The 22,606-nt window shown below is 45.7% G+C and overlaps 1 protein-coding gene across 1 annotated transcript in view; it reads right to left on the reverse strand.

Moving 5' to 3' along the window:
* Positions 1–10,297: 10,297 nt before the first annotated feature.
* Positions 10,298–22,606, reverse strand: part of pik3ip1 (phosphoinositide-3-kinase interacting protein 1) — a 62,870-nt gene continuing 50,561 nt past the window's right edge. The window contains exon 7 of the mRNA XM_067978122.1: positions 10,298–11,536. Coding sequence (XP_067834223.1) covers positions 11,329–11,536 — 208 coding nt within the window. The 3' untranslated portion in view covers positions 10,298–11,328. The remainder of the gene's footprint in view (positions 11,537–22,606) is intronic.

A 22,606-nucleotide genomic window follows, 5' to 3' on the forward strand; every position in this document is an offset into this window, starting at 1 on the left:
GTGTATAATCCCCCCCATATCACAGTGTATAATCCCCCTATATCATAGTGTATAATCCTCCCATATCACAGTGTATAATCACCCCTATATCACAGTGTATAATCCCCCCCATATCTCAGTATATAATCCCCCCATATCACAGTGTATGATCCCCCCATATCACAGTGTATAATCCTCCCATATCACAGTGTATAATCCCCCCTATATCACAGTGTATAATCCCCCCACATCTCAGTGCATAATCCCCCCCATATCACAGTGTACAATCCTCCCATATCACAGTGTATAATCCCCCCATATCACAGTGTATTATCCCCCCATATCACAGTGTATAATCACCCCATATCACAGTGTATAATCCCCCCTATATCACAGTGTATAATCCCCCCATATCACAGTGCATAATCCCCCTCATATCACAGTGTATAATCCCCCCATATCACAGTGTATAATCCCCCCCATATCACAGTGTATATTCCCCCCATATCACAGTGAATAATCCCCCCATATCACAGTGTAAATTCCCCCCATATCACAGTGTATAATCCCCCCATATCACAATTTCTAATCCCCCATATCACAGTGTATAATCCCCCCATATCACAGTTTATAACCCCCCCATATCACAGTGTATAATCCCCCCCATATCACAGTGTATAATCCCCCCATATCACAGTTTATAACCCCCCCATATCACAGTGTATAATCCCCCCCATATCACAGTGTATAATCCCCCCATATCACAGTGTATAATCCCCCCATATCACAGTGTATAATCCCCCCATATCACAGTGTATAATCCCCCCACACCACAGTGTATAATTCCCCCCATATCACAGTGTATAATCCCCCCATATCACAGTGTATAATCCCCCCATATCACAGTGTATAATCCCCCCTTATCACAGTGTATAATCACCCCATATCACAGTGTATAATCCTCCCATATCACAGTGTATAATCACCCCATATCACAGTGTATAATCCCCCCATATCACAGTGTATAATCCCCCCATATCACAGTGTATAATCCCTCCCATATCACACTGTATAATCCCCCCATATCACAATTTATAATCCCCCATATCACAGTGTATAATCTATCCCCGTTATCACAGTTTATAACCCCCCCCCCCATATCGCAGAGCAAAATCCCCCCATATCACAGTGTATAATTCCCCCCTATATCACAGTGTATAATCCCCCCATATCACAGTGTATAATCCCCCCATATCACAGTGTATAATCCTCCCATATCACAGTGTATAATCCCCCCATATCACAGTGTATAATCACCCCATATCACAGTGTATAATCCCCCCATATCACAGTGTATAATCCCATCTATATCACAGTGTATAATCCTCCCATATCACAGTGTATAATCCCATCTATATCACAGTGTATAATCCCCCCATATCACAGTGTATAATCCCCCCATATCACAGTGTATAATCCCCCCATATCACAGTGTATAATCCCCCCTATATCACAGTGTATAATCCCCCCATATCTCAGTATATAATCCCCCCATATCACAGTGTATAATCCCCCCATATCACATATCATAATCCCCCCCATATCACAGTGTATAATCCCCCCATATCACAGTGTATAATCCCCCCATATCACAGTGTATAATCCTCCCATATCACAGTGTATAATCCCCCCCATATCACAGTGTATAATCCCCCCATATCACAGTGAATAATCCCCCCATATCACAGTGTAAATTCCCCCCATCGCACAGTGTATAATCCCCCCATATCACAGTGTATAATCACCCCATATCACAGTGTATAATCCCCCCATATCACAGTGTATACTCACCCCATATCACAGTGTATAATCCTCCCATATCACAGTGTATAATCCCCCCCATATCACAGTGTATAATCCCCCCGTATCACAGTGTATAATCCCCCCATATCACAGTGTATAATCCTCCCATATCACAGTGTATAATCCCCCCCATATCACAGTGTATAATCCCCCCATATCACAGTGTATAATCCCCCCAAATCAGAGTGCATAATACCCCCATATCAGTGTATATTTCCCCCCATATCTCAGTGTATAAACCCATTTCCATATCACAGTGTATAATCCCCCCATATCACAGTTTACATGAACGTCTATCTAATAGTGAACATAATATGATCGAGTTCAATGTTGTGTTTGAAAGGGAGAAACTTGTATCAGCTGCTAAGATTCTAAATTTAGGTAAGGCCGACTTCAGCAGGATGAGAGAGAGAAAACTGGCTGAGAAAACTCAGAAAACTGAGACACAGTAAACTGGGCAAATTTGTTAATGGGTAAAACGACAGAAGATCAGTGGGAGGTGTTCAAAAAAGAAATTAGCGTGATACAGAACCAGTTTATACCCCGAAGGGGCAAGAACTCTACTTGCCAAAAAAAGTCATGGACGACTAAAGAGGTGAGGGACAACATAAAACTAAAAGAAAAAGCAAACAAAAATACAAAAATAGCAGATCCTGGTGACTGGGAGAGACACAAAGAACAGCAAAGGATGACAAAACAGATAGTAAGAGCTCCAAAAAGGGAGTATGAAAAGAAACTTTCAAGGGATATCAATCAACTCAAAATATTTTTACAATTATTTTCGGAAAAGGAGGGTGGTCAAGAGCAGTGTGGGCCCCTTAAACACTGATGGTGATTATTGTAAATGAAAATAAGCAAATGGACATGTTAAATAATTATTTTGCGTCAGTATTTACAGTCGAGGAAGATGATAGTATGCCGGACACCCCAAGGAAACTAATATTGAATCAGGGACCGGGACTCACCATAATTAACGTAAGCAAATTAACAGTAATGAAGAAAATAATGGTACTAAAGAGTGAGAAATCCCCAGGACCAGGTGGTTTCCATCCCAGGGTTTTAAAGGAAGTCGGTGAGAACATTGTAGAAGCCCGAACTATAATCTTCCAAAGTTCTCTCTCTTCAGGAACTGTTCCTTTAGATTGGAAAATTGCACATGTCACTCTGCTATTTAAGAAAGGTGAGAGGGGGAAATCAGGGAATTATAGACCAGTTAGCCTAACATCTGTTGTTGGGAAATTACTGGAGTCTATAATTAAGGATAGAGTGACTGAACACCTTGAAAATTTTCAGCTGATCAGAGAAAGCCAGCATGGATTTGTAAAGGGAAGGTCATGTCTGTCGAACCTGATTGAATTTTTTGAAGCGGTGACTAAAGTAGTGGACAGGGGATGTTGTTTCTATGGACTTCCAGAAGGCATTTGATAAAATCCCTCATAAGAGATTGTTAGCGAAAGTTGAAGCTCATGGAATTGAGGGCAAGTTATTGATCTGGTTAGAAAATTGGCTGAGCAGCAAGAGACAGAGGGTGCTAAATTGGGCCGTGTAGCGCCCGTTGTTTCGGTGCTACTCGGCCTCTCCGACATCCAAGATGGCGTCTTGGCTGCGCACACACACGTTTCCTGCGTGACGTGGGCCAGACGCCATCTTGGTATCGGAGTTAGCGCAGGCGCAGATAACAAACGCTGGAATCATGTAAGGTAGGGAGAAAATGGCTTCAATCAGTGTGCATCGCTGATTTAAAGTGATAGACACCATTTTGGGACTTAACGCTCAACTCAACGCACGGTCTTAACCCCGACCATCTGAACGTGTCTTCGAGTGCCTGGAGGACCCCCCACCAGAGGTATTTAAAGGGACCATGCAGGATTTACAGGTTAGTGGCTGGATTATTGCTTCTGGCTGCTGAGACATTTGTAATTGTTTTTGGAGGTCTCCTAGACTTGAATACTAGGACGCGGGGACATAGCCTAACATTTAGAGCCAGGACGTGCGGGAGTGAAGTTAGGAAATGCTTCTACACACAAAGGGTGGGAGACATTTGGAACACTCTTCTACAGATGACAGTTGATGCTAGCTCACTTGTGAATGTTAAATCTGAGATTGATAGATTTCTGTGAACCAAGGGTATTAAGGGATATGGGGCTAAGGCGGGTATATGGAGTTAGGTCACAGGTCCACCATGATCTCATTGAATGGCAGAACAGGCTCGAGGGGCTAAATGCGACCGCCACTTGCTGCCTCTTGATATGTGCCACCTTCTCCTGCAAGAAAGTGGGAGGTGTATCTGGGTGATGTGCCTGTCATGGTTGAATAGCTGCCAGTGTGTGTGGCCTGTGAGTTGTGGGTGGGCGGCTTGCTACAGTGGTAATGTGTAAGGGTGAGAGGAAGCATTGGATTGGAAGAGTTGAGTACTAATGGAAAGAGTTTATTGGTATGTGGGTGATGGGGGTGTAGTCCGTGGTGCAGTTGGTTGGAGACGCCACTTGACAGTTGACCTCACTCACCTTGACCACTCATGTCAAAGCATTGAACTTCTTCCTGCACTGTATCCATGTTCATGATGCTGTGCGCCTGGCATTGACTTCGTCCCCCGCTGCCTCCTTCTGCCTTTTGGATACATGTCTGGAGGGCCTCTTGCTCCCCCCCCCTCCCTCTCTGCGGATATAGGATGTCCCTCCTTCTGTCCACCTCTTACACCAAGGTCTCTAGTGCACCAGCAGAGAACCTTGGTGCATGCACTCTCACAGGCCTGGTACCAACTCAGATCGGCAGATTGGTGAGGTCTGGTGTGCAGATTGGAGGATGTTGGATTTAGTAGTGCACAACTTTTATTCAATGTTTTAACATAACTCATCAGTGTGTAAACATAGGGATGGAATCTGCATCTGTGTTTTACTTTTTTTTTATTCGTCCATGGGATGTGGGCGTCGCCGGCATTTATTGCCCATCCCTAATTGCCCTTGAGAAGGTGGTGGTGGTGGTGAGCCGCCTTCTGGAACCGCTGCAGTCCGTGTGGTGAAGGTTACTTGTGCGACGTCTGATCTCCGTTCAGACTCCGTACAGACAGCAGGCTGTTATTTTCAGCAAGTAACAGGTACCAGCTACCTTTAAGAGATTTCTAAGAACCATCCTCCCTTTAAGAGATTGAGCTCCCCCTGATGGTGGAAAGTGTGAATTGCATTGATTCCAATTGCAGTTCAGTTCTCCCTTGGGTCCAAACTTGGGTCCTGCCTGCTCAGGGTCCGTCGGGTGGGAGTGTTAGCGCATTGCGCTGCCTGAGCCCGAAACGGACCCTTAACGAATTTTTCCCCCAGAGAGTGGGGATAATGGGCAGGTACTCACATTGGCAGGACGTGACTCGTGTCTCACAGGAATCTGTGTTGGGGCCTCAACTATTCACTGTATTTACTAATGACTTAGATGATGGGATAGAGAGCCACATATCCAAGTTTGCCAATGACACAAAGATAGGCAGCATTGTAAGCAGTGTAGATGGAAGCATAAAATTATAGTAATGAAGAAAATAATAGCACTAAAGAGTGAGAAATCCCCAGGACCAGATGGTTTCCATCTCAGGGTTTTAAAAGAAGTCGGGTGCTGTAGGTGGGGCGTTTGAACTAATTTGGCACGGGGATGAGCACCAGGATTTGAAAGGAAAAACAAGATGCACAAAGAATTGGGAGAGAAAGACAGCACTAGAGCAAGAAATAGAATGGTAGTAGATGGGACCAGACCAAGAGTACAAGAAAGTCTAAAATAGGTTTAGAATGCATGTGTGTAAACACACAAAGTGTGGTAAATAAGGTTGGCTCAAATAGCCACATGGGAATATGATGTCATGGTGATAACGAAGACCGGCTCAAAAAAGGGCAGGATTGGGTACTAAATATTCCTGGATACAAGGTGTTCAGGAAAGATAGGGAAGGGAAGAAAATGGGGGGGGGCGGGGGGGAGTGGCAGTATTGATTAAAGAGAACATTGCAGTGCTGGAGAGAGAGGATGTCCTGGAGGGGTCAAGGACAGAATCTATTTGGTTAGAGTTAAGAAACAATAGAGGTGCCATTACACTACTGGGTGTATTCTATAGGCCACCAGCTAGTGGGAAGGATATAGAGGAGCAAATTTGCAGGGAAATTACAGAGAGGAGCAAGAACTGTAGAGTAGTGATAATGGGGGACTTCAACTATTCTAATATAGACTGGGATAGTAATAGTGTAAAGGGAGAGAGGGGGAGGAATTTCTGAAGTGTGTTCAGGAAAGCTTTCTTGATCAGTATGTTTCCGGCCCAACGAGGAAGGAGGCATTGCTGGATCTGGTTCTAGGGAATGAGGCGGGCCAAGTGGAGAAAGTGTCAGTGGGGGAACATTTAGGGAGCAGCGATCATAGTATCATAAAGTTTAGAATAGCTATGGAAAAGGACATTGTCCACTCTAAAATAAAAATACTCAATGGAGGAGGGCCAATTTCAATGGGATAAGAACAGATCTGGCCCGGGTAAATTGGAATCAATGATTGGCAGGCAAAACTGTGATTGAACAGTGGGCGGCCTTTAAAGAGGAGATGGTTCAGGTACAGTCTATGCACATTCCCACGAGGGAGAAAATCCAGAGCTCCCTGAATGACAAAAGAGAGAGAAAGATGAAGCAGAGAAAAGGGGCGTATGAGAGATGTCAGGTTGGTAACACAGTGAGAACCAGGCTGAATATAGAAAGTTCAGAGGGGAAGTGAAAAAGGAGATAAGAGGGGCAAAGAGAGAGTATGAGAATAGACTGGCAGGAAATATAAAAGGGAATCCAAAAGTCTTCTACAGGCATGTAAACAGTAAACGGGTAGTAAGAGGGGTGAGGCTGATTAGGGACCAAAAAGGAGATCTACTCATGGAGGCAGAGGGGATGGCCGAGGTACTAAATGAGCACTTTACATCTGTCTTTACCAAGAAGATGCTGCCTGAGTCTCGTTAAAGGAAGATGTATTTGAGATACTGGATGGGCTAAAAATTGATAAAGAGGAGGTACTAGAAAGGCTAGCTGTACTTAAAGTAGATAAGTCACCCGGTCCGGATGGGATGCATCCTAGGTTGCTGAGGGAAGTAGAGGTGGAAATTGTGGAGGTACTGGCCATAATCTTCCAATCATTCGTAGATACAGGGGGTGGTGCCAGAGACTAGAGAATTGCAAATGTTACACCCTTTTTCAAAAATGGGTGTAAGGATAAACCCAGCAACTATAGGCCAGTCAGTTTAACCTCAGCGGTGGGGAAACTTTTAGAAACGATAATCCGGGACACAATTAACAGTCACTTGGACAAGTGTGGATTGATTAGGGAAAGCCAGCACGGATTTGTTAAAGGCAAATCGTGTTTAACTGACCTGATAGAGTCTTTCGATGAGGTAACAGAGAGGGGAGATGAGGGCAATGCAGTCGATGTGGTGGATATGGACTTTCAAAAGGTGTTTGATAAAGTGCCGCATAATAGGCTTATCATCAAGATTGAGACCGATGGAATAAAGGGGGCAGTAACAGTATGGATACAGAATTGGCTAAGTGACAGGAAACAGAGAGTAGTGGTGAACGGTTGTTTTTCGGACTGGAGGGAGGTATACAGTGGTGTTCCCCAGGGGTCGGTGCTGGGACCACTGCTTTTCTTGATACATATTAATGACTTGGACTTGAGTGTACAGGGCACAATTTCAAAATTTCCAGATGACACAAAACTTGGAAGTGTAGTAAACAGTGAGGAGGATAGTGATAGACTTCAAGAGGATATAGACAGGCTGGTGGCATGGGCGGACATGTGGCAGATGAAATTTAATGCAGAAAAATGCGAGGTGCTGCATTTTGGTAGGAAGAACAAGGAGAGGCAATATAAACTAAAGGGCACAACTCTAAAAGGGATACAGGAACAGAGAGATCTGGGGGTATATGTGCACAAATCGTTGAAGGTAGCAGGGCAGGTTGAGAAAGCAATTAAGAAAGCATACGGGATCCTGGGCTTTATAAATAGAAGCATAGAGTACAAAAGTATGGAAGTCATGATGAACTTTTATAAAACACTGGTTCAACCACAACTGGAGTATTGTGTCCAGTTCTGGGCACCGCACTTTAGAAAGGATGTGAAGGCCTTAGAGAGGGTGCAGAAGAGATTTACTAGAATAATTCCAGGGCTGAGGGACTTTAATTACGTGGATAGACTGGAGAGGCTGGGATTGTTCTCCTTGAAACAGAGAAGATTGAGAGGAGATATGATAGAGGTATTCAAAATCATGAAGGGTCTAGACAGAGTAGATATGATTCTAATAGATTAAGTGAATGGGAAAAACTGTGGCAAATGGATTTCAATGTAGGCAAGTGTGAGGTCATCCAATTTGGACCTCAGAAGGATCGATCAGAGTACTTTCTAAATGGTGAAAAGCTCGAAACTGTGGCGGTCCAAAGAGACTTAGGGGTTCATGTACACAGATCATTAAAATCTCATGGACAGGTACAGAAAATAGTCAAAAAGGCTAATGGAATGCTGGCCTTTATGTCTAGAGGGCTAGAATACAAGGGAGCAGAAGTCATGCTACAGCGATACAAAGCTCTGGTTAGACCACACCTGGAGTAGTGTGTGTTCAGTTCTGGGTACCGCACCTTAGGAAGGATATATTGGCCTTGGAGGGAGTACAGCGTGGATTTACTAGAATGATACCTGAGCTCCAAGGGTTAAATTACGAGGAGGGATTACACAAACTAGGGTTGTATTCTCTGGAATTTAGAAGATTAAGGGGTGATTTGATCGAAGTTTTCAAGATATTAAGAGGAACTGATAGGGTAGATAGAGAGAAACTATTTCCGCTGGTTGGGAGTCTAGGACTAGGGGACATAGCCTAAAAATTAGAGCCAGAACTTTCAGGAGTGAAGTTAGGAAATACTTCTACACACAAAGGGTGGTAGAAGTTTGGAACTCTCTTCCGCAAATGGCAGTTGATGCTCAATTGTAAATTTTTAAATCTACACTGTGATATGGGGCTACGGTGGGTATATGGAGTGAAGTCACAGATTAGCCATGATCTCGTTGAATGGCGGGAACGGGCGTGAGGGGCTAAATGGCCGACTGTTGCTTCCTATAATCTTCAAGATCTCTATCAGGTCACCTCTCAGTCTTTTTTCTAGAGAAAAGAACCCCAGCCTGTTCAATTTTTCCTGATAGGTATAACCTCTCAGTTCTGGTATCATCCTAGTGAATCTTTTTTACACCTTCTCCAGTGCCTCTATATCCCTTTTATAATATGGAGACCAGAACTATTCACAGTGCTCCAAATGTGGTCTAACCAAGGTTTTATACAAGTTTAACATAACTTCTCTGCTTTTCAATTCTATCACTCTAGAAATGAACCCCAGTGCTTGGTTTGCTTTTTTTATGGTCTTATTAACCTGCGTCGCTACTTTTAGTGATTGTGTATCTGTACCCCCAGAACCCTCTGCTCCTCTACTCCACTTAGACTCTTATCCAAGTTTAACATAACTTCTCTACTTTTCTGGGCATGTGGCCTCCTTATTCTTCCTACCAAAGTGTACCACCTCACACTTATCCATATTGAAATCCATTTGCCAATTACATGCCCATTCTGCTAGTTTATTAATGTCTTCCTGTATTTTGTCGCAGTCCTCCTCATTATTAACTGTACCCCCAACTTGGAGTCGTCTGCAAATTTTGAAATTGTACTTCTGATTCCCGAGTCCAAATCGTTGATGTAAATTGTGAACAGCAGTGGTCCCAGCACCGATCCTTGTGAACACCACTTCCCACCTTTTACCAGTCTGAGTAACTATCATTAACCCCTACTCTCTGTTTTGTAGCCAGTTTGCTATCCATTCTGCGACTTATCCCGACTCCACATGCTCTGACCTTAGTCAGGAGTCTACAACGTGGTACCTTATCGAAGGCCTTTTGAAAATCCAAATATATTACATCTACTGCATTACCCTTCTCTACTCTTTCTGTTACTTCTTCAGTCTCCTTTTCTAAGGAAGGATATACTTGCCTTAGAGGCAGTGCAACAAAGGTTCACTAGATTGATTCCTGGGATGAGAGGGTTGTCCTATGAGGAGAGATTGAGTAGAATGGCCCTATACTGTCTGGAGTTTAGAAGAATGAGAGGTGATCTCATTGAAACATACAAGATTCTGAGAGGGCTGAACAGGGTAGCTGCTTAGAGGGCTCCTCTCCTTTACTGTCTATGTATTTAGTGCATGCCCTTTAGTTTTATTTTTGCCCTTATTTCTGTATTCACCCTTGGTGTCTCATTACTGGCTAGTTTTTGCTTTTTAGTTTCTCCTGGTCTCTATTAATTACTGTTTTAAATGTTTCCCACTGATGCTCTAGCAATTTTTTCCAGTTTAAAAATCACCCCCCCCCCACCCCCTCCCCCCACTGAGCATTCCCAGGAATGAGTTCATGTTACACAAAATGCTTGTTTTGAACAGTTTAATTAAGTGGGTTTGTTGGTTTTAACACAGTAGAAGAAATTTCCATTGTACAGAATACAAACTCGATACAGAGGCACTGAATGAAATGTGTCCAATACAGGCCATTCACATAATATAATACTGGGCCCCAGGGGGGTAAAAGGAGGGGGGTAAAAGGAGGGGGGTGAGCGGGGTAAAGGAGGGGGGTGAGCGGGGTAAAGGAGGGGGTAAAGGAGGGGGTAAAGGAGGGGGTGAGCACTAAACAGCTGAAACCTTGGGCCCCTTTCCATGGACGGTAACTTTGGGAAATGGAGGCTGAGTGACTCGGGCTCACAGTGGAAGGAGTATTGACACAGCCCTGGGACCTCTGGAGGTGTGAGGGGAGGGGAAGGTGGGGTTTGAGGGTTGGGGGTGGGGGTGGGGGAGTGGGGCCCCCGGTAGAGACGGAGGGAGAAGGTTACAGCGAGCGACTGTCGATCGGTTGCATTCTCTGTTTCAGTCACACAATTCAAATCAACTCCATCCCCTTCTGATTAAAGTAGATATTCAATAGTAAATTCAGCAATGTTCACAATTATTTAAGCCACTGCTAAGCAGGTTATTTACCTTCAACATGTCCAAATCCCCAATAATCTCGTACACAGTAGAAGTGGATTGTACAGAGCGATTGCACACAGTCAGTTTCATACACAGCGGCCACCATTAGGAGCTGTTCTTAAAATACAAAAGAACGGTCACCTGATTTGCCGTCAGATATTCTACTAAATGCTGAACTCATGCACTAATGAGCGATATTCTGACTTGGCCCGGTCCTTCACTACACTGCAGGTGAAGCAGACACTTGCTTTGTGCGGTGCCAGGCTATTCCCTGGCAATTCTCAGACTGAGTTCTCTGTCCAGAGAGATTTTATTAATGGCAATGGTCTGGGTATGGCTTCAAATCCAAACTCCATTCACAGCCTGCTTGTTCATCAGAGGCCTGAGCTCCAGATCCAATACCTCCATATGAGCCTTCTGGGTTGGGCTGCTTCCAAACTCAAGCCCCAGGAGTTCCAGCTGGGCCTACGAGGGGGTTAGCACTCTCTCTGCTTTCATCAGTTTGTGTCTGAGGGTTTTCTATCACCACAGTCACCTCATCGACTAACTCACAGCCTGGGTTGGAGAAGGCCGACAATGGCAACATAATACGATGCATTTCTCGTTCACAGGCTCTCTGCTCCTGCTCTTTCTTTAAGTCTCGTCCTCTGCAATAAAAGGGAATAGAAGGCCATTAATCCCACACAATGCAGCAATGTCCCATGGGCTTCGTCACAGATTGAAGGATTGGTGGTAGAATGAAGACAGCAATGAGGGGGAGCAGCGTCTCCTGGGACTGGCACAGCCTGGGGACAGTTAGCAGCTAATGGTCAGACACAAACGACTTGCATCAAACCCTGGTTAGATCGCAGAGAACTGACAACAGTCCTGGTCTCCATAATATAAAAAAGGATAGAGAGGCACTGGAGAAGGCGCAAAGAAGATTTACAAAGATGACACCAGAACTGAGAGGATTATACTGATCAGGAAAGACTGATCAGGCTGGGGCTCTATAAAAAAGACCTGGTAGAGGTCTTTAAGATTATGAAAGGGTTTGATAGGGTAGACGTAGAGAAGGTGTTTCCACTTGTGGGGGAGACCAGAACTAGGGGCCAAAAATATAAGATAGTCACTAATAAATCCAATAGGGTACTGGGGAGAAACTTCTTCACCGAGAGAGTGCTGAGAATGTGGAACGCATTACGACAAGGAGTAGTTGAGGCAAATAATAGCGCATTTAAGGGGAAGCTGGATAAACACGAGGGAGAAAGGAATAGTATCATAGTAGGTCCAGCACAGGAAGAAGTCATTCGGCCCATCGTGCCTGTGCCAGCTCTTTGAAACAGCTATCCAATTAGTCCCATTCCCCTGCTCTTTCCCCATAGCCTGAAAATTTTTCCCTTTTAAGTATTTATCCAATTCCCTTTCGAAAGTTATTATTGAATCTGCTTCCACCACCCTTTCAGGCAGCGCATTCCAGATCATAACAACTCGCTGTGTAAAAAAATGTTTCCTCATCTCACCTCTGGCTCTTTTGCTGATCACCTTCAATCTGTGACCTCTGGTTACTGACCCTTCTGCCACAGTTTATCCTTATTTACTCTGTTGAAACCATTCATGATTTTGAACAACTCTATCAAATCTCCCCTTAACCTTCTCTGTTCTAAGGAGAACAACCCCAACTTCTCCAGTCTCTCCACATAACTGAAGTCCCTCATCCCTGGTACCATTCTAGTAAATCTCTTCTGCACCCTCTCTAAGGCCTTGACATCCTTCCTAAAGTGTGGTGCCCAGAATTGAATACAATACTCCAGCTGAGGCCTAACCAGTGTTTTATAAAGGTTCAGCATAACTTCCTTGCTTTTGTACTCTATGCCTCTATTAATAAAGACCAGGATCCCATATGCTTTTTTAACAGCCTTCTCAACATGTCCTGCCACCTTCAAAGATTTGTGTACGTAAACCTCCAGGTCTCTCTGTTCCTGCACCCCCTTTAAAATTGTACCATTTAGTTTATATTGCCTCTCCTCATTCTTCCTACCTAAATGCATCACTTCACACTTCTCTGCATTAAATTTGATCTACCCCATTTCACCAGTCTGTCTGTGTCCTCCTGAAATCTGTTACTATCCTCCACATTGTTTACTACATCTCCGAGTTTCATGTCATCTGTAAACTTTGAAATTATACCCTCTATACCCAAGTCCAGGTCATTAAAAATGTATTAAAAAAGAGCAGGATAAAAGAAAGACTTAGGAACATAGGAACAGGAGTAGGTCATTCAGCCCCTCGTGCCTGCTCTGCCATTTGATAAGATCATGGCTGATCTGTGATCTAACTCCATGGGCTCGAATTTAGCAGGCCTGCGGGTTCCCAGCGGGTGGTCCTCCGGGAGCGTCGAAAACGCGAACGGCGAAATTAGTGGGTTGCCCACGCGATCGTAGCAGGCAACCCACTAATAGGAATCAATTACCTGCTCCTCCGGGGTCCACGGCGCTGGCCTGCGTGTCGGTCGGGCTGCGCATGCGCAGTACGATCTGTCAGCTGGAGGCTCTCTAGTTAAAGGGGCAGTCCTCCACTGACAGATGCTGCAACCAATGGGACAAATTGCAGCATGGAGCAGCCCAGGGGGAAGGCTGCTCCCAGTTTAATGATGCCTCACCCCAGGTATCATCAGATGGGGTGAGGAGGAGGGGGAGGACACAGATCTTCCCCCCGGCGGGCGGGAGGAAGCGGCCTGCCTCTGCCACCAAGAAGGCCTGGCTCGAGGTGGCAGAGGGGGTCACCTGCGCCACCAACATATGGCCCACCTGCATACAGTGCAGGAGGCGCTGCAATGACCGCAGTAGGTCCGCCACAGTGAGAACACGAAGTCTTTCCCCTGCACTCCGTCTGCCACAACACTGCCCCCACCCCAAATCTCCTTCGGCACCGCCAACACTATTCTGTCACATCACCCTTCATACCCACTCACACCCCATCCTCATCTTACCTCCACCGACTCACCTCGCCAGTACTCATCCTGCCACTAACACGCGACCCAATCCTCATACAATCTCATGGCTCCATCCCATACTCACCCTCTCGTGCATCTCCCTCACGGCCAGCCTCACTCAACCTGCCACCACCTGTGCTGCAGCCACAGGGCATGCATCACATATGTGCAGTAGGCAGCGTAAGGCAAACGTCTCGTCAGCATGAAGGGGGTGCACAAGGGTGTCTGAGGGTTTGTCATGGGTGTTACCCATATTGAATTTCAGAGCAACAAACAGCACACATTATATTGACACCACCACTGCCATGTCTCCGCGAATCCTGTCCGTTGTGTCCAATAATGCCCGCTCCTGGGTATCACTATGAGGACCCACCACTGATGCCACCCATCGTGTTACTGCAGAGTAGGTGCAGGTGTATTTGCAGGGCTCGTCCGCGCAGACGACTGAGAGACATCGGCGGTGTAGCCGGCTGCACCCTGGAAGGATGCGGAGGAGAAGGTGTGGAGGGCAGTGGTGACTTTGCCAGCGACAGGTAAGCAGTTGGTGCTGGGGCCAGCCAGGAGCAGCTCTGCATGAAAGAGGCTGCAGATCTCCACGACTACATGTCGAGCGAATCTGCGCCTCCCTGTGCACTGCTGCTCGGAGAGGTCCGGGGAGCTGCGCCTCGGTCTGTGGACCCTGTGGCGAGGGTAGTGCCCTCTGCGACGCGTCTCTCTCTGCGGTAGCCCTCCCTCCTGCTGTGCAGGTGGGCGTGCAACAACACCGTGTTGGGGGGATCCACGTCTCTGCGGCGGACGGCGTGGACTGCGAGGCTGCTGGTGCTGGTCATGCTCTTCGTCCTCCGAGGGTGTCCACACACCACCAAACTGGCAGGTGTTGGTCTGAGGGGTTGTGCAGGGTAGGTGGGTGGGTCCTCGGACTGGGGCTGCGGTTTCGTGTCGGTCTGTCCTCTGGCTTGGCTGGGGGTGGTGGAGGGCAGGGGTTGCCCTATGTGACGCGGTGGTCTCCTGCGTGGGTGAGGGCTCTCCCCCGTGGAGCGCACCTTGGCACCTGCCACAGGCTGCTGGCTGCAACACGCCTGGTTTGAATGGTACTGTTTCCCCCAGTGTGGGAAACTGACTGCCTTGAACCTAAAATCCCACACTTCCTCTTTTGACAGCTGCTTCAGCTCATTAACTGACCACAACGAGCAAGTTAAGTACTCTCAAGTGGAACCCCGCTGGCTTTAATTGCCTGCGGGATTCCCACCAGCGGGGCTTGCGCGCGCAGCCCCGCACGTCAGCGCGGTACCCGGAAGTGGCCGGGATTTCGTCGCGATCCAGTCACGTGACCGGAGATCGGGATTTTCGGGGCCACCCCGCTGGGAACCCGACCCTAAAATCGAGCCCCATATACCTGCCTTTGGCCCATATCCCTTAATACCTTTGGTTGCCAAAAAGCTATCTATCTCAGATTTAAATTTAGCAATTGAGCTAGTATCAATTGCCGTTTGCAGAAGAGAGTTCCAAACTTCCACCACCCTTTGTGTGTAGAAATGTTTTCTAATCTCGCTCCTGAAAGGTCTGGCTCTAATTTTTAGACTGTGCCCCCTACTCCTAGAATCCCCAACCAGCGGAAATAGTTTCTCTCTATCCACCCTATCTGTTCCCCTTAATATCTTATAAACTTCGATCAGATCATCCCTTAACCTTCGAAACTCGAGAATACAACCCCAATTTGTGTAATCTCTCCTCGTAACTTAACCCTTGAAGTCCAGGTATCATTCTAGTAAACCTACGCTGCACTCCCTCCAAGGCCAATATGTCCTTCCGAAGGTGCGGTGCCCAGAACGGCTCACAGTACTCCAGGTGCGGTCTAACCAGGGTTTTGTATAGCTGCAGCATAACTTCTGCCCCCTTGTACTCCAGTCCTCTGGATATAAAGGCCAGCATTCCATTAGCCTCATTGATTATTTTCTGCACCTGTTCATGACACTTCAATGATCTATGTACCTGAACCCCTAAGTCCCTTTGGACATCCACTGTTTTTAACTTTTTACTATTTAGAAAGTACCCTGTTCTATCCTTTTTTGATCCAAAGTGGATGACCTCACATTTGTCTACATTGAATTCCATTTGCCACAGTTTTGCCCATTCACCTAATCTATCAATATCGCTTTGTAATTTTATGTTTTCATCTACAGTGCTTACAATGTCACCAATCTTTGTGTCATCGGCAAACTTAGATACAAGACTTTCTGTACCTTCATCTAAGTCGTTAATAAATATTGTGAATAATTGAGGCCCCAAGACAGATCCCTGCGGGACTCCACTAGTCACATCCTGCCAATGTGAGTACCTTCCCATTATCCCTACTCTCTGTCGCCTTTCGCTCAGCCAACTTCCTAACCAAGTCCGTACATTTTCCTCAATTTCATGGGCTTCTACCTTAGCTAACAGTCTCTTATGTGGGACTTTATCAAATGCCTTCTGGAAGTCCATATAAATAACATCCATTGACATTCCCCTGTCCACTACTTTAGTCACCTCTATAAAGCACCTGTCACAACCTCAGGATGTCCCAAAGCGCTTTACAGCCAATGAAGTACCTTTGAAATGTAGTCACTGTTGTAATGTAGGAAACACGGCAGCCAATTTGCGCACAGCAAGATCCCACAAACAGCAATGCGATAATGACCGGATAATCTGTATAAGTGATGTTGGTTGAGGGATAAATATTGGCCAGGATGGAATAGAAGGCTATTGGACGAGTGTGGATTGATTAGGGAAAGCCAGCACGGATTTGTTAAAGGCAAATAGTGTTTAGCCAACTTGAAAGAGTCTTTCGATGAGGTAACAGAGAGGGTAGATGAGGGCAATGCAGTTGATGTGGCGAATATGGACTTTCAAAAGGCGTTTGATAAAGTGCTGCATGGTAGGCTTATCATCAAGATTGCAGCCCATGGAATAAAGGGGGCAGTAGCAACAGGGATACAGAATTGGCTAAGGGACAGAAAACAGAGAGTAGTGGTGAACGGTTGTTTTTCGGACTGGAGGGAGGTGTACAGTGGTGTTCCCCAGGGGTCGGTGCTGGGACCACTGCTTTTCACGATATATATTAATGACTTGGACTTGGGTGTACAGGGCACAATTTCAAAATGACACAAAACTTGGAAGTGTAGTAAACAGTGAGGAGGATAGTGATAGACTTCAAGAGGATATAGACAGGCTGGTGGCATGGGCGGACACATGGCAGATTAAATTTAACTCGGAAAAATGCAAGGTGATGCATTTCGGTGGGAAAAACAAGGAGAGGCAATATAAACTAGAGGGCACAATCCTAAAAGGGGTACAGGAACAGAGAGATCTGGAGGTATATGTGCATAAATCGTTGAAGGTGGCAGGCCAGGTTGAGAAAGCGGTTAAAAAAGCAAATGAGGTCCTGGGTTTTATAAATAGAGGCAGAGAGTACAAAGTACGGAAGTTATGTTTATAAGTTTATAAAACACTGGCTCGGCCACAACTGGAGTATTGTGTCCAGTTCTGGGCACCACACTTTTGGAAGGATATGAAGGCCTTAGAGACGGTGCAGAAGAGATTTACTAAAATGAGGGGCTTTAGTGGATAAACTGGAGAAACTGGGATTGTTCTCCTTGGAACAGAGAGGGTTGCGAGGAGATTTGATAGAGATAGAGTGGAAGAGCTATAGTGATAGGGGACTCAATTGTAAGGGGAATAGACAGGCGTTTCTGCGGCCGCAACCGAGACTCCAGGATGGTGTGTTGCCTCCCTGGTGCAAGGATCAAGGACGTCTCGGAGCGGCTACAGAACATTTTGGAGGGGGAGGGCGAACAGCCAGCTGTCGTGGTGCACATAGGCACCAACGATATAGGTAAAAAAGGGGATGAGGTCCTAAAAGCAGAATATAGGGAGTTAGGAGGTAAATTAAAAAATAGGACCTCAAAGGTAGTAATCTCAGGATTGCTGCCAGTGCCACGTGCTAGTCAGAGTAGAAATAGGAGGATATTTCAAATGAATACGTGGCTAGAGGAATGGTGCAAGGGGGAGGGATTCAAATTCCTGGGACACTGGAAACGGTTCTGGGGGAGGTGGGACCAGTACAAACCGGACGGTCTGCACCTGGGCAGGGCCGGGACCGCTGTCCTAGGGGGAGTGTTTGCTAGTGCTGTTGGGAAGGGTTTAAACTAAAGTGGCAGGGGGTTGGGAACCTGAGCAGGGAGACAGAGGAAAGTGTATCAGGAAGGGACAGAAGGTATGGAGTAATAGGTAAAGTGTTAAAAAAGGAAAAAGCAGGAACTAAGTGTCACAAAACAGATTTGAAAGTTGTTTATCTGAATGCACGTAGCATTCGTAACAAAATGGACGAGTTAACGGCACAAATAACTACGTATGGGTATGATCTTGTGGCCATTACAGAAACATGGCTGCAGGGTGACAACGACTGGGAATTAAATATGCCAGGGTATTTAACAATCAGGAAGGACAGGCAGGAAGGAAGGGGAGGTGGGGTGGCTATGTTAATAAAGGAAGGAATCACTGTAATACAGATAAATGATATTGGGACAGAGCATCAAGATAATGAAACAGTTTGGGTAGAGATAAGGAATAATAAGGGGAAAAAAACACTAGTGGGCGTAGTATATAGGCCTCCTAATAGTTGCAACTCTGCTGGAAGAAGTATTAATCAGGAAATAGTCGGGGCATGTAATAAGGGAACAGCCATAATTATGGGGGATTTTAACTATCATATTAACTGGACAAAGCAAATTGGGCAGAGCAGCCTTGAGGAAGAGTTCATTGAGTGTATTAGGGATGGATTTCTTGAGCAGTATGTAACTGATCCTACAAGGGGGCAGGCAACCTTGGACCTGGTCCTGTGTAATGAGTCAGGATTAATTAATAAATAATGTCCTAGTTAAGGATCCCCTTGGAATGAGTGACCACAACATGGTTGAATTCCATATCCAATTAGAGGGTGAGAAGGTTGATTCTCAAACAAGCGTACTGAGCTTGAATAAAGGAGACTATGATGGTATGAGAGCGGAATTGATTAAAGTGGACTGGGAAAATAGATTAAAGGGTAAGACGGTACATGAGGAGTGGTGTTCATTTAAGGAGTTAGAGTCATAGAGTTATACAGCACGGATAGAGGCCCTTCGGCCCATCGTGTCCGCGCCGGCCATCAGCCCTGTCTACTCTAATCCCATATTCCAGCATTTGGTCCGTAGCCTTGTATGCTATGGCATTTCAAGTGCTCATCCAAATGCTTCTTGAATGTTGTGAGGGTTCCTGCCTCCACAACCCTTTCAGGCAGTGAGTTCCAGACTCCAACCACCCTCTGGGTGAAAAAGTTCTTTCTCAAATCCCCTCTAAACCTCCCGCCTTTTACCTTGAATCTATGCCCCCTTGTTATAGAACCCTCAACGAAGGGAAAAAGCTCCTTAGTATCCATCCTATCTGTGCCCCTCATAATTTTGTACACCTCAATCATGTCCCCCCTCAGCCTCCTCTGCTCCAAGGAAAACAAACCCAATCTTCCCAGTCTCTCTTCATAGCTGAAGCGCTCCAGCCCTGGTAACATCCTGGTGAATCTCCTCTGCACCCTCTCCAAAGCGATCACATCCTTCCTGTAGTGTGGCGATCAGAACTGCACACAATACTCCAGCTGTGGCCTAACCAGTGTTTTACAACTTTCAAAATAAATATATTCCACTGAGGAAAAAAGGGTGTAAAAGAAATGACAGCCATCCGTGGCTAAGTAAAGAAATCAAGGATAGTATCCAACTAAAAACAAGGACATATAAGGTAGCCAAACTTAGTGGGAGGATAGAAGATTGGGAAGTCTTCAAAAGACAGCAAAAAGTAACTAAAGGATTGATTAAGAAAGGGAAGATAGATTATGAAAATAAATTAGCAAAAAATATAAAAACAGATAGCAAGAGTTTCTATAGTTATGTAAAAAGAAAAAGGGTGGCTAAGGCAAACGTAGGTCCGTTAGAGGATGAGACCGGGAAATTAATGGTGGGAAACATGGAGATGGCAAAAATGCTGAACAAATATTTTGTTTCAGTCTTTACAGTAGAGAACACTAAGAATATCCCAACACTGGACAAACAGGGGGCTCTACGGGGGGAGGAGCTAAATACAATTAAAATCACTAAGGAATTGGTACTCAGTAAAATAATGGGACTCAAAGCGGATAAATCCCCTGGACCTGATGGCTTACATCCTAGGATCTTGAGGGAAGTGGCAGTAGGGATTGTGGATGCTTTGGTGATAGTTTTCCAAAATTCCCTGGACTCAGGAGAGGTCCCGGCAGATTGGAAAACTGCTAATGTAACACCGTTATTTAAAAAGGGTAGTAGGCAGAAGGCTGGAAATTATAGGCCAGTTAGCCTAACATCTGTGATGGGTAAAATTTTGGAGTCTATTATTAAGGAGACAGTAACGGAACATTTAGATAAGCATAATTTAATAGGACAATGTCAGCATGGCTCTATGAAGGGGAAGTCATGTCTGACAAATTTGCTTGAGTTCTTTGAGGATATAACGTACAGGGTGGATAAAGGGGAACCAGTGGACGTAGTGTATTTGGACTTCCAGAAGGCATTCGACAAGGTGCCACATAAAAGATTATTGCTTAAGATAAAAAATCACAGGATTGGGGTAATATTCTGGCATGGGTGGAGGATTGGTTATCGAACAGGAGGCAGAGAGTTGGGATAAATGGTTCATTCTCGGACTGGCAACCAGTAACCAGTGGTGTTCCGCAGGGGTCGGTGCTGGGTCCCCAACTCTTTACAATCTATATTAATGATTTGGAGGAGGGGACCGAGTGTAACGTATCAAAGTTTGCAGATGATACAAAGATGGGAGGGAAAGTAGAGAGTGAGGAGGACATAAAAACATGCAAGGGGATGTAGACAGGCTGGGTGAGTGGGCGGAGATTTGGCAGATGCAATATAATATTGGAAAATGTGAGGTTATGCACTTTGGCAGGAAAAATCAGAGAGCAAGTTATTATCTTAATGGCGAGAAACTGGAAAGTACTGCAGTACAAAGGGATCTGGGGGTCCTAGTGCAAGAAAATGAAAAAGTTGGTATGCAGGTGCAGCAGGTGATCAAGAAGGCCAACGGAATGTTGGCTTTTATTGCTAGGGGGATAGAATATAAAAACAGGGAGGTATTGCTGCAGTTATATAAGGTATTGGTGAGACCGCACCTGGAATACTGCATACAGTTTTGGTGTCCACACTTAAGAAAAGACATACTTGCTCTCGAGGCAGTACAAAGAAGGTTCACTCGGTTAATCCCGGGGATGAGGGGGTGGACATATGAGGAGAGGTTGAGTAGATTGGGACTCTACTCATTGGAGTTCAGAAGAATGAGAGGCGATCTTATTGAAACATATAAGATTGTGAAGGGGCTTGATCAGGTGGATGCGGTAAGGATGTTCCCAAAGATGGGTGAAACTAGAACTAGGGGGCATAATCTTAGAATAAGGGGCTGCTCCTTCAAAACTGAGATGAGGAGAAACTTCTTCACTCAGAGGGTGGTAGGTCTGTGGAATTTGCTGCCCCAGGAAGCTACATCATTAAATAAATTTAAAACAGAAATAGACAGTTTCCTAGAAGTAAAGGGAATTAGGGGTTATGGGGAGCGGGCAGGAAATTGGACATGAAGCTGAGTTCGGATCGGTCACTGCCCTGTGGGTGGCGGAGAGGGCCCAGGGGCTGAGTGGCCGGGTCCTGCTCCTACTTCTTGTGTTCTTTAGATTTGTGGTTGGGATCAGATCAGCCATGATCTTATTGAATGGCGGAGCAGGCTCGAGGGGCCGATTGGCCTACTCCTGCTCCTATTTCTTATGTTCTTATGTTCTTATATTCAAAATCATGAAGGGTCTAGACAGAGTAAATAGAGAGAAACTGTTCCCATTGGCAGAAGGGTCGAGAACCAGAGGACATAGATTTAAGGTGATTGGCAAAAGAACCAAAGGTGACATGAGAAAAAACCTTTTTTACACAGCGAGTGGTTAGGATCTGGAATACACTGCCCGAGGGGGTGGTGGAGGCAGATTCAATCATGGCCTTCAAAAGGGAACTGGATAAGTACTTGAAGGGAAAAAACGTGCAGGGCAACGGGGAAAGGGCGGGGGAGTGGGACTAGCTGGATTGCTCTTGCATAGAGCCGGCGCGGACTCGATGGGCCGAATGGCCTCCTTCCGTGCTGTAACCTTTCTACGATTCCATGTTGATGGGGTAGATGAAGCAGGGAAGGAGGAGGCTCGTGTGGCGCATAAATACCGACATAGACCACTTGGGTCAAATGGTGTTTCTGTGCTACATAAGAACATAAGAAATTGGAGCAGGAGTAGACCATTCGGCCCCTCGAGCCTGCTCCGCCATTCAGTCAGATCATGGCTGATCTTCTACCTCAACTCCACTTTCCCACCCAATCCCCATGTCCCTTGATTCCCTTAGAGTCCAAAAACCGATCTATCTCAGCCTTGAATATATTCAACAACTCAGCATCCACAGCCCTCTGGGGTAGAGAATTCCAAAGATTCACAACCCACTGAGTGAAGAAATTCCTCCTCATCTCAGTCTTAAATGGCCGACCCCTTATCCTGAGACTATGTCCCCTAGTTCTAGACTCACCAGCCAGGGAAACAACCTCTCAGCATCTACCCTGTCAAGCCCCCTCAGAATCTTCTATGTTTCAATGAGATCACCTCTCATTCTTC

This window comes from Heptranchias perlo, unplaced genomic scaffold, assembly GCF_035084215.1.
Source record: "Heptranchias perlo isolate sHepPer1 unplaced genomic scaffold, sHepPer1.hap1 HAP1_SCAFFOLD_228, whole genome shotgun sequence".
NCBI lineage: Eukaryota > Metazoa > Chordata > Chondrichthyes > Hexanchiformes > Hexanchidae > Heptranchias > Heptranchias perlo.